The sequence below is a fragment of the Bombina bombina genome, chromosome 1, assembly GCF_027579735.1.
Source record: "Bombina bombina isolate aBomBom1 chromosome 1, aBomBom1.pri, whole genome shotgun sequence".
Classification (NCBI taxonomy): domain Eukaryota; kingdom Metazoa; phylum Chordata; class Amphibia; order Anura; family Bombinatoridae; genus Bombina; species Bombina bombina.
Genome location: NC_069499.1, coordinates 167,543,735 through 167,556,369, shown reverse-complemented (window position 1 = coordinate 167,556,369; position 12,635 = coordinate 167,543,735). Strand labels below are relative to the sequence as shown.

At 38.6% G+C, this 12,635-nt stretch overlaps 1 protein-coding gene across 1 annotated transcript in view; it reads right to left on the bottom strand.

Moving 5' to 3' along the window:
- Positions 1-265: 265 nt before the first annotated feature.
- LOC128645001 (protein Churchill) overlaps positions 266-12,635 on the bottom strand; it is a 39,677-nt gene continuing 27,307 nt past the window's right edge. Inside the window, exon 4 of the mRNA XM_053697712.1 lies at positions 266-678. Within this exon, the coding sequence (XP_053553687.1) occupies positions 586-678 (93 nt within the window). The 3' untranslated portion in view covers positions 266-585. The remainder of the gene's footprint in view (positions 679-12,635) is intronic.

The window sequence follows — 12,635 nt, the reverse complement described above, 5'->3', positions numbered from 1 at the left end:
TTTAGCACCGGGGTGAGAAAGGTGGCCAGCTTTAGTCTATCAGTATACTGATTTATAAGGAAATATTAATCCATTTTTTGGTGATAGTAGTATAAAGTTTGGAAACACCTATTCAATTTTACAAAAAAAAAATATATACTGAGTTAATTCAGTTGGTGTTCACTGAGAAGCATTTTATATTATGGATAATGGTTAAGGAGATATTTTAGTGAAAAACAAAAAAAAAACGACTGGTCACTTCAAAAATTGTTGTCAGAATCTTAAATTTTTCTTAAAACATTACTTTAATAGCATCAATATATATTAAAGAACAACATACAGCATTGTGCAATAAGTACTCCATTGTGACCTTTCTTCAATTTTAACTTTAACACAGCAAAAATGCAAAAAGACTAACATCTCAAAAATTATTGCTTTAAAAATAAAAAAATATGATTAATCAATAAAAAGTTTTTTGACATTGATATGACCAGCGGTACATTATAAATCCTCAAGACATATAATCTGCAAAACAATATCAAACAGGTGTGAGATGTGGTCTAGCTTTATGCGTGAGGTAAAAATAATTTGTAAAATACAGCTTCTTTAGAACAGGGGAGCCATCTGTCTTGGGTCATCTGGAAGAACACTGATTGAATCCTCTGCTCTTCCACACAACATACAGAGCATGGTGTACTCCTGAAACAAAGCAAACACAGGAAGTGTTACGTCATGTTTAGCTGAGGCCTAGTTTCCGTTGAGGCGGTAAAGTTTTGAAACTCGTAGTAGCATAAAAATTCTCCATAGACTTTAATAAAGATAAATGTATTTACCACCAGTTTCCAAACTTTACCACCTCAATAGAAAGTAGGCCATAGTATGGAGTTGAGAGAGAAGAACACTAAAAACATTGACTTAATATCATCAATAAAGGGCATGTGCAATGTACACTTTCCTATCATTGTGGGCTGTTTTAACTAAGGATTTTAAAACAAATGCTAAACAATTTTTAAACGTTTTATTAAAATGATGCTAAATTCAAAACCTTTATTTTTTGCCATTCCATGTAAAATTTAAAAATATTAGTTTAACTGATGAAAACACACAAAATTTAAAACTTACAGTATATATAACCGCTACTTTGCTACTGCCTACTCCGGCAGCCCTGACACTAAGACTTTTTTTTCCCCTGACGTTTTTGCCGTTGTCCAATCAAAATCGTGGCATTTTGGCATGTTTCAATGTAAAAAAAACAACAACAAAAAAACAGGATCTTTTGCGCATGTGTTACAAACGTCAGGTGGAAAAGATCTTGTTTTGTTTTTTACATCGAAACATGCCAAAAATGCCACGATTTGTATTAGACAAAAGATAAAACGTCAGGTTAAAAAAAAGTCTTAGTGTCGGGGCTGCAGGAGTTACTAAAGTAAGTTTTAAATGTGTGTGTTTTCATCAATGAAAATGAGATACTTACTGCCATACATTCTACATGTTTAGCTACAATATGCAGTTCTATAACTTTTCAAACCCGAATGAGAATTGTTTCTTCAAAAAAAAAACAACAAACACACACTTTTTTGCTTAGTATTTTAAAATAGGAAAATACCCTGCTCTACGTGCTCCTATCCTACAAGGATAAGATGGTTTTCTCCACACCATTGGCAGCAATTCATTTTTGGCAGACCTGGAGCCAGAACTCCTACAATTTTACTTCTAGATCCTTAGTTTTGTAATTATTTTGCATATAACAACATATTTAAAGATTGCATATCCAAGTTTCATATTAAAGGGGCAGTAAACCCTGTTTTTTGCACAAAAAAATTTAAGGAAAAAAAAAATAAGGGCAGTAAACATCTTGAGATTTAGAATATAAAATTTTTAATTATAAATAATAAAACAAATTTGCAGTACACTATCATTAATAATTTAGCCCCTATTCATTTAATTTAAAGGTAAACTAAACACCAAGTGTAAATCTTTTAAAAAACAAAATAGCACCTGGGGCCCGATCCAATATACAGCGCAGGTTTCAGCGTAAGCGCAGAAACCCGCGCCGCCCGTAATTTTACCTTGCACATCGAGGTATTGCATATACGGCGCCGGCATTTCCTAAGTGCCGTAAGTCGGATAAACTAACGATGTCCAGAAATAAGCGTAAATACAAATTTCTGGAGTCGCCAGTGACTTACGGCACTTTAGAAACTGCCGGCGCCTAATAAAAAGTAAAGAAAATAACAAATCTCCCGTAAAAGTCTAACACGCCTCCCAAAAATAAGCCTAAAAAAATAAGCCTAAAAAAAACCCCCTATATCCGCAATCCTCCCCTCTCACTACTAATAATAAATGTATTAATCCCTAGACCAACAACCCCCCACAATATGCCTATTTAAACTATTAACCCCTATATCCGCCATCAAACCCACACCGCAAGTAATCACTAAATTATCAACCTCTAAATCCACCAACATCGCAAACTACTTATTAAAACTATTAACCCTTAATCCGCCATTAACCCACAACACAATACACCTATTAAAGTATTAACCCCTAAACCGCCATAGCCCACAACGCAATACACCTATTAAAGTATTAACCCCTAAACCGCCATAGCCCACAACGCAATTAACCTAACCCCTAACCTAACACCCCCTAAATGAACCAAAATTACCTAATTTACAAAATACTAAAGTTACTCTTAAATTACAAAAAACTAACTTTAAAAATAAACTAGGTATAAATTAAAGGGGCAGTCTAATCAAAATTATGGAGTAGACTGTCCCTTTAAGCTAGAATTACAGAAAATAATAAAATATAAGATTACAGAAAATAAAGAAAATTACAAAATTTTAAAAAAATTACACCTAATCCCTATGAAAATAAAAAAAGCCCCCCCAAAATAAAAACACCCCCTAATCTAATAACCTACCAGTAGCCCTTAAAAGGGCTTTTTGCAGGGCATTGCCCCAAGATAATCAGCTCTTTTGCCAAACAAATACACAAAGCCCCCCCCCAACAATAAAACCCCCCCACCCACCAACCCCCCCCCCCAAAAAAAACTAACACTAAAAAAAGGGCATTCAGCTCTATTGCTGCCCACCCTATCTAAATAAAATAAACCCCCCTAAAACCCCTTAAAAAGTCTAACCCTCAAGTGCTCCTCACCTGTCCTGAAGACCCTGCAGAGAAGGTCCTGTTCCAGGCGGTGAAGTCTTCTTCCAAGCGGCGACCTCTTCTTTCTTCTTCCAGGAACCAGCCGGCGCGAAGCGGAGGGCGGAGTTGAAGACCGATGACCGCGGAGCCATGGAGGATCCTCTTCATACGATCTCTGCCGTACACTGAATAGGAATGCAAGGTACGCGATTAAAAATGGCGTCCCTTGAATTCCTATTGGCTGATTTGAGCCTTCAAATTCAAATCAGCCAATCGGATGAGAGCTACTGAAATCCTATTGGCTGTTCAAATCAGCCAATAGGATAAAAGCTACTGAAATTCTATTGGCTGATTTGAACAGCCAATAGAATTTTAGTAGCTCTCATCCGATTGGCTGATTTGAATTTGAAGGCTCAAATCAGCCAATAGGAATTCAAGGGACGCAATTTTTAATCGAGTACCTTGAATTCCTATTCAGTGTATGGCGGAGATCGTATGAAGAGGATACTCCACACTCCATGGCTCCGCAGTCGCCGGTCTTCAGTTCCAGAGTCGCCGGTCTTCAGCACCGTCCTGCGCCGGCTGGTTCCTGGAAGAAAGAAGAGGTCGCCGCTTGGAAGAAGACTTCACTGCCTGGAACAGGACCTTCTCCGCCGGTCTTCAGGACAGGTGAGGACCACTTGGGGGTTAGACTTAGGTTTTTTTTTGGGGGGGGGGGGGGGGGTTTATTTTATTTAGATAAGGTGGGCAGCAATAGAGTTTTTTTTGGGGGGTAGTTTTACTGTTAGGGGGGGGGGGGCTTTGTGTATTTGTTTGGCAAAAGAGACGATTATCTTGAGGCAATGCCCTTTTAAGGGCTACTGGTAGTTTATTAGATTAGGGGGGGGGCTTTTTTATTTTCATATTTTCATAGGGATTAGGTTTAATTTTTTTTAAATTTTGTAATTTTCTTTATTATTTTCTGTAATTCTAGCTTAAAGGGACAGTCTACTCCATAATTTTGATTAGACTGCCCCTTTAATTTATACTTAGTTTATTTTTAAAGTAGTGTTAGTTTTTTGTAATTTAAGAGTAACTTTAGTATTTTGTAAATTAGGTAATTTTGGTTCATTTAGGGGGTGTTAAGTTGGGGGGGGTTATGTTAGGGGTTAGGTTTATTGCGTTGTGGGCTATGGTGGTTTAGGGGTTAATAGCGGATTAAGGGTTAATAGTTTAAATAGGTAGTTTGCGATGTTGGGGTTGGCGGATTTAGGGGTTAATAGACTTTATTAGTTATTGCGGTGGGGGATTGCGGTTGACAGGTAGATAGACATTGCGCATGTGTTAGGTGTTAGTTTATTTTTGCAGGCATTTTCGGGAGTTACGGTGCTCCCATACTCAGCGCAAGGCTTGCTACGGCTGCCTTTTATGGCGAGGTAAAAATGGAGTAAGATTTCTCCATTTTCGCCACGTAAGTCCTTGCGCTGGATATCTGATACCGATTTACGACGCGGTCCCATGTTAGCTTATGGGAGTAAAAATTGCAGGCGACGGGTGTAATATACGCGCCTAACTTGTATGTTACGCCGTATATGTGATACCGCTTTTGCAGGCGACGCTGCATATTGGATCGAGCCCCAGGTTTGCTGCAATTTCAAACTCCATCTACCATTTGCTTTATCTCGATTAGAAAATTGAGACTGAAGTAAAGACAAAGCAGTCATTATGATAAACTGCAGTTAGGCACTGATATATAGTAGAGTTAGCCCTGAGAAGTCTGCAGTGTATATTTATACTTCTGAGAACTAGAAATCTCATGATTTCTACAGCTAAAAAGACTGTAAGCACGTTGAGATTGTAATATAAAATGTTTAATTATGTGCCGAGAAAAAAAAAAAAAAAAGCTTTGCAAAATTATTATTATCGGTTATTTGTAGAGCCCCAACAGATTCTGCAGCTCTATAAACATAGGCGGTATACAAGGTAGCAATTATTGGGATCAAATGGGTAGAGGGCCCTGCCTAGAGTCGCACTGTTGTAATCAGCTCTTGTGAAAGTGATCTGCAAGCAGTTGGGCTCTTAGGCTTACATTTTAAGGAGGTTCATGGCGGATAGGAATGGAGGATAGGAACTGGTACAAGGAAAAGTTAGTGTAGGTTGTATGCATCCTTGAACAGAAGAGTATTTAGGGAGTGTTTGAAGCTTTCAAAAGTAGGGGAGAGTCTTGTGGAGCGAGGCTTAGGGTTCCACAAGATGGGAGTCAGTCTAGAGAAGTCCTATAAACGGGAATGTAAGGAAGTAACGAGAGTAGGAGGTTGTGAGCAGAGCGAAGGGGACGGGAGGGAGAGTATCTGGAGACAAGGTTGAAGATATAGAGGGGAGTTGTGCAGTTGAGGGCTTTGTATGTCAGAGTCAGAATTTTGTGTTTAATCCTGGAGGAAAAGGAAGCCAGTGAATAGATTGGTAGAGAGGTGCAGCAGATGAAGAGTGACGTATAAGGAAGATGAGCCTGGCAGAGGCATTCATTATGGATTATAAAGGAGCTAGACGGCAGCTAGGGAGACCAGAGAGATGCAATAGTCAAGGCGGGAAAGGATGAGAGAGTGGATTAGAATCTTAGTTGTGTCTTGTGTAAGGAAATGTCTAATTTTAGAAATATTTTTAAGGTGGAAGCGGTAGGAGTTAGCCAAGGCCTGAATGTGAGGAGTGAAAGAAAGATCTGAGTCAAGTGTGACCCCAAGACATTGGGCATGCGGGGTAGGGGTAATGATGGAGTTGTCGACAGTTAGAGAGATAGGGGGTGGAGAATTTAGAAGAAGGGGGGAAAATAAGTAGTTCAGTTTTGGAGAGATTTAGTTTAAAGGGACATTATACACTCATTTTTCTTTGCATGAATGTTTTGTAGATGATCTATTTATATAGCCCATAAAGTTGTTTTTTTAATTTTTTTTTTTATAGTTTTGCTTATTTTTTTTAATAACATTGCTCTGATTTTCAGACTCCTAACCAAGCCCTAAAGTTTTAGGAGAATACCGTCAGATACCTACTCCAGCTTGCTCCTGTTTGTGTAAAGGGTCTTTTCATATGCAAAAGAAGGGAGAGGGGGAATTGTCTTATTTCCCACTTGCAGTGGGCTTTCCAGCTACCTTTTCAACAGAGTTAAACAGAGCTTCTAAGTAAGTATTTAAACAGTTTTATACTTGATTTTTATATTAGTATCTGTGCATCTTATTCTTTATAGTAATGTCCATTAGATGTAGTTATATGAAAATTGGTGTATACTGTCCCTTTAAGGTAGTGAGAGGACATCCAGGAAGAGATGTGAGAAAGACAGTTAGTGACACGGGTTAGCAAGGAAGCAGATAGGTCTGGAGCAGAGATGTAGATTTGAGTGTCGTCGGCATACCAATGATATTGGAACTTGTGGGACTTTATTAGGGAACCTAATGATGAAGTGTAGATTGAGAAGAGAAGGGGACCGAGGACAGAGCCTTGCGGTACCCCAACAGAAAGTGGTAACGGGGAAGAGGAAGCCCCAGAGAAGGCTACACTAAAGTTACGGTTAGACAGGTAGGAAGAGAACCACGAGAGGGCTGTGCCACAAATGCCGAAGGATTGGAGGGCTTGGAGCAAGAGAGGATGGTCAACAGTATCAAAGGCTGGTCGTTGGTAACCTTAACGATTGCTGTCTCTGTGGAGTGATGGAGGGCGAAATCCAGATTGCAGTGGGTTAATAAGGGAGTGTAATGTAACGAAAATGGGATAGGCGTTACATTACACTCCCTTATTAACCCTTTGAGGCAAGACGGAGTAGGGAAAAAGGGCGGTAGTTGGATGGGGAAGTTGGATTGAGACGTTTTTTGAGAATAGGTGTGACCAGTGCATGTTTTAGAGATGAGGGAAATATACCAGTGCTGAGGGAGAGGTTGAAAATGTGTGCGAGTATAGGGGTAAGGGTAGAAGAGAGGGAGGGGAGTAGCTGTGAAGGGATGGGGTTGAGTGGACAGGTAGTGAGTTGAGTGTGCAGTATAAGTGCAGAAACTTCTTCCTCAGTGACAGGGGCGAAAGAGCTAAATATATGGCTATGTGGGTTTTGGTTAATTGCAAGCTTTTGAGAGGGTGAGAGGCCGGAAGCATGCTGAGAGGTAATTTAGTTTCTGATGGAATCGATTTTGTTATTGAAGTGGCTGGCAACATTGTTGTATTAGGAGGTGGGAGTGGGCAGAGAAGAGTGTTGAAAGTGGAGAACAGAGGTTTTGGGTTTGAAGAAAGAGTGGAGATAAGAGTAGAGAAGTAGTGTTGCTTATAAAGATTAAGGGCAGAGTAGTAGGGGTTCAAGATGAAGTTGAAGTGAAGAAAGTCAGCTGAACTCAGAGATTTTCTCCAGTGCCTCTCAGTAGTACAGGAGCATCTGCGTAGGTACCGTGTCAGAGGATTATGCCAGGGCTGAGGGTGAGTGTGTGATTTTCGAACAATGGTAGGAAGGGCCAGATTGTCAAGGACAGATGTAAGGGTAGAATTATAGTGGCAGATAGATTGGTCAGGGCAGGAAAAGGAGGAGATAGATGAGAGGAGAGGTTCGAGAGAACTAGCGAGCTGTTGCTGATCTAATGACATAATGCATCTGTGAAGTTTGGTGTGAGGGGTAGAAGGAGGGAGAATTATAGGGAGGGATGAGATGTTGCAAATGAGGAGATGATGGTCAGAAAGAGGAAAAGGGGAGTTTGTGAAGTTTGAAATAGTGCATCGATAGCTTAAGATCAGATCAAGGGAGTGACAATTTTTGTGACTGGGAGAGTCAGTCCATTGTGACAGACCGAAAGAGGAAGTGAGTTGTTTTGCAGAGGAGGCAGTGGGATTGTCAAGAGGGATGTTGAAGTCACCAAGAATGAGGGCAGGGGTGTCTGAGGAAAGGAAATAAGGTAGCCAGGCAGCAAAGTGATCTAGAAACTGAGTTGAGGAGCCAGGGGGCGGTATATTACTGCAACACGTATAGAGAGGGGAGAGAATAGGCGAATCATGTGGGTTTCGAATGAGGAAAATGTGAGGGAAGAGATGGGTTGTATTTGTTGAAAAGGTGTAATGAGAGGAAAGTAAAATACCTACACCACCTCCTTGTCTGTTACCAGACCTAGGAGTATGGCTGAAGTGGAGACCCCCATATGACAATGCAGCAGTGAATGCTGTGTCTAAAAGGAGAGAGCCAAGTTTCTGAGAGGCAGAAGGTTGAGGGAGTGTGAGATAAAAAGGTCACGGATAGAAGTGAGCTTGTGCAAACAGAGCGAGAGTTCCAGAGTGCACAAGTGAAGGGGGTAGTGGCTTTAGATACAAGAATGTGTGTGAGGTTACCAGAGTTTTGATTTCTGAGCCTGTGGAAAGGTACACATGGATGTGCACGGCTAGGAAGTTGTTGGGGGCCAAGATTAGGGGAGTTGTCACCAGCAGCTAATATGAGCAAGAGGGAGAGTGACATGAGGTGAGATGCAGATTTGCAATAATGAGACTGTTTTTGGGATGAGGTGCAGGGGGGAGAGAGAGTGTTTAGGAATAAGTAAAGTTCATGAGTACAATAGTAAGGTACGTTTTAAGGGACAGTATACACCAATTTTCATATAACTGCATGTAATAGACACTACTATAAAGAATAAGATGCACATATACTGATATAAAAATCCAGTATAAAACTGTTTAAAAAAATTACTTAAAAGATCTCAGTTAAGCTCTGTTAAAAAGGTTGTTGGAAAGACACTCCCCCCCCCCCCTTCCCTGCATATGAAAAGACCCTTTACACAAATCAAGCTGGAGCAGGTATCTGTTGGCATTCTCCTAAAACTTTGGGGCTTGGTTAGGAGTCTCAAAATCAGAGCAATATTATTTAAAAAATAAGCAAAACTAAACATTCAAAACAACAATAACTTTATGGGCTATATAAATAGATCATCTACAAAACATTTAGGCAAAGAAGAAAATGTGTATAATGTCCCCTTAAGAGAGATGGGCTAATGAACAGAGCAGGTGGTGAGGGGGAAGGAGTAATTGAGTAAAGTAGTTTGTTATAGGAGGCAAGAGGTAGCAAAAAGGAATATAAATATATTGAGCATTTTTACAAAAGTGGAAGTCAAACACAGAAAAAACAATTACAGCAGCACTTACATAAGGAAACAATGAGATACTTAAAACACAAAATTACAAAAGGGTACATGCCTTGTGTCTTGCCCCTTGTCCAATTCTTGTATAATTCTTATCTTAATGCCTCACTTATAAAATGTTCACTTAAAAAATGTGAACATGTGCTATTGTGACAATGCACACTACCCAGGCAATGCACCCCTAGTGCAATGCACAGCCCAAGCTAGTGTTAAAGAGACAGTTTACTCAAAAATGTTCTCCCCTTTAATTTGTTCCCAATGATCCACTTTACCTGCTGGAGAGTATTAAACTATTTACAAGTATTTCTATTAACCTTATATTGGCATTTGAATTAGTTTATTTAGCCTGTGGTATCCCCACCTATCCTGAAAGATTTTGGCCTCAAGGCCTAGCTATGTAATCACAGCCAGTAGAAGAAATTACACTCCCAGTGGTTTATAGAAGAGATAAGGTAATAAAATGTTAATTTTTCATTGTTCAAGTATTGGTCATTGGTTTATGGACATATATAAGATAAAGAAGCCGGTATATGTACATAATGTGATAAAGTAATGAGATCTGATTATGCCTACAAGCTCAACCCATTTTATTAGGTTGTGGCTTCAAAATACAAAATCAGCCTTAAAAACAAATCTCATACATTTTATACTCTGCAGCTGGTACAAAAAAAGTAACTAGAAACACAATAAGGGAAAAACAATTTTATAGTATACTGTCCCTTTAAATATATAGGCAGGGCAGTCAAGCTGGGTCCACTGAATTACTTAATTGCTAAGTCAAAAGACAATTTAAAAGGCCAATTGAAAGTTAGATTCTGGTCAGGTCGAGATAAGTTAAGATAAACAAGACAGTAAAATTTTGAGGAGGTGCGAGCTATGGCATTTATCAGCTATAAATTTAAGAATAGCAAGTATTGATAAGGATTGAACATCACATGTCAATTAACAAAACATTAGAAGTAAGACATTGGGATAACATTACAATAAATGCAGGACTAAATTAAAACCTAAAATCAATTTCTCAATATACATATACACATACCAAAAGAGAGTTGCAGGAGAGAGCACTAGAATGCAGTGAATAGGTTGCAGATGAGCAGGGATACTATTCACGTACCAAAAGAGAGTTACAGGAGAGGAGAGAGCACTAGAATGCAGCGAATAGGTTGCAGATGAACAGGGATTCTATTCACGTACCAAAAGATAGTTACAGGAGGAGAGAGAGCACTAGAATGCAGTGAATAGGTTGCAGATGAGCAGGGATTCTATTCACGTGCCAAAAGAGAGTTACAGGAGAGGAGAGAGCACTAGAATGCAATATACTTTATTTGCCCATTTTCCAATAATTTGTCTGAATATTGTGGGTTTTCCGCACTGCAAATTTCACAATTCTAACCCAGTCCTTAACTGGTTTCAGGAGGGTTGATCAGATAAAAACAGCACAAAGAAAAATAAATGGATGTTTTGGTAACGAAATGACAGTGACAAGCCTAGTCTAGTAACACACAGGAAATGCCTCCTCCATAAAGTGGGTGAAGTTTGGCTATTGAAAAACAAAAACAGCAGCAAACAAGATGACAATGTGTGTGTATATATCTATCTATCTCGGATGGGTGCCATATTATATCATTTTCTGATATCCAAATTAGCATAATTTAAAATAAATGTATGCAATGATAATGTGTGCAATAACAATTTAACAAGTTTAATATTAGCTCATTTTAGCTTAATTTAATTACATTCCAGCAGGAAAAATGGATCATTGTGAAAAAATTAAAGGGGAGAAAATGTTTGGGTAGACTGTCCCTTTAATTGCTTTGAGCACATTTATATGCACCATGTCCCACAGAGACACAATGGCCTTGCCTCTGGCACAGGTTTTAAACACATACCAAGTCTTCACAGCAACACAGCAGAGCAAGGTTTTTCATTATTCAGACAGGACTTTTAATTTAATCAACTTTCCAATTTACCGTTATCATCAAATTTGCTTTTTTCTCTTTGTTTTCTTAGTTTAAACTAAACATAGGTAGGCTCATATGCTAATTTCTAAGCCTTTGAGGGCTGCCTCTTATCACAGTCTTTTTAAATCTCTTTTCAACACAAAGAGACAGAAAATACACGTGGGCCATATAGATAACACTGTGTTCAGGCACAGGGGGTTATTTAAGATTTAGCACAAATCAATGCTAAATTTAAGACAATAAATAATAAACAGTCAGAGTCATGTGATCAGGGGGCTGGAAGAAGGTTCCTAGATACAAGGTAATCACAGAGGTAAAAAAGTATATTAATATAACTGTGTTGGTTATGCAAAGCTGGGGAATGGGTAATAAAGGGATTATCTATCTTTTGAAACAATAACAATTCTATGGTAAACTGTCCCTTTAATGTAAACAGGTGAAAGACAAGATGATTGTGATTAGGGCTGCATGATTAATCGCGGATGCGGTTTTAAACCGTGATTAATCGCCGCGGTTTTAAAACCGCGAGAGTACGCAATACATTTTTTTTTTTTTTTAAATCTTCAGCTTGAGAGGCGGACCAGTGTGCGGCCATGGGCGGACCTGAGAATGGCCACGAAACGGCCATTTTGGAAGAGATTGAAGAGTGTGTGGGAGTCATCTGAGAGTGATGTGGCGGTGGTGAAGGGTTGGTGTGGCGGTGGGACAGCTCAAAGTTGTGAGCAATAAAGTGAATATTGTAAAAAAAAACTTTAAAGTGCCTTACTTTTTTTTTAAACTTCTGTGACGCATAACATTGAGTTTGATTACATATCACAATAATAAAATATATTTTATTTATAAATGTTCATTAAGGGTTGCTTGTAGGATGTATTGTGAAGTGAATTGTAAAATATAATATATTCAACATGATGTTACCAAAATATATATAAATAATATCTACTGCGTACTGCTCTATCTAGTAGATAGATTATAGAGGATGAATGATATATAGAGTTACTTACTAGATAGATAGATGATAAATACTATATTTATTATTTATATTTATTTAATGTATAATTTAGTTGAGTCAGGTGTAGAAGATAGATCATCAGTCATCAGTAGTAGTACACAGTGGTGCAGTGCACAAGCAGTTTTTTTTATTTTTATATTTTTCCTCTAATTATAAGTGTTATTTTTATGCTCCAAGAGTGTATTGGACATTGAGAAACATGCACAGTAAGATTCTGTAGTGTTAAATAAACGTATTATTGAAAAATTATGGTGTTATAGTAATTTTTAATAAAATCGCGATTAAATCTCAATTGCGGTTTTTATGAAAAATAACGCGATTTCCCGCCCCCCCCCCATATCGCCCAGCCCTAATTGTGATGTAAATATAAGTCTCATATCAGAACAAATCATCGACAAGGAG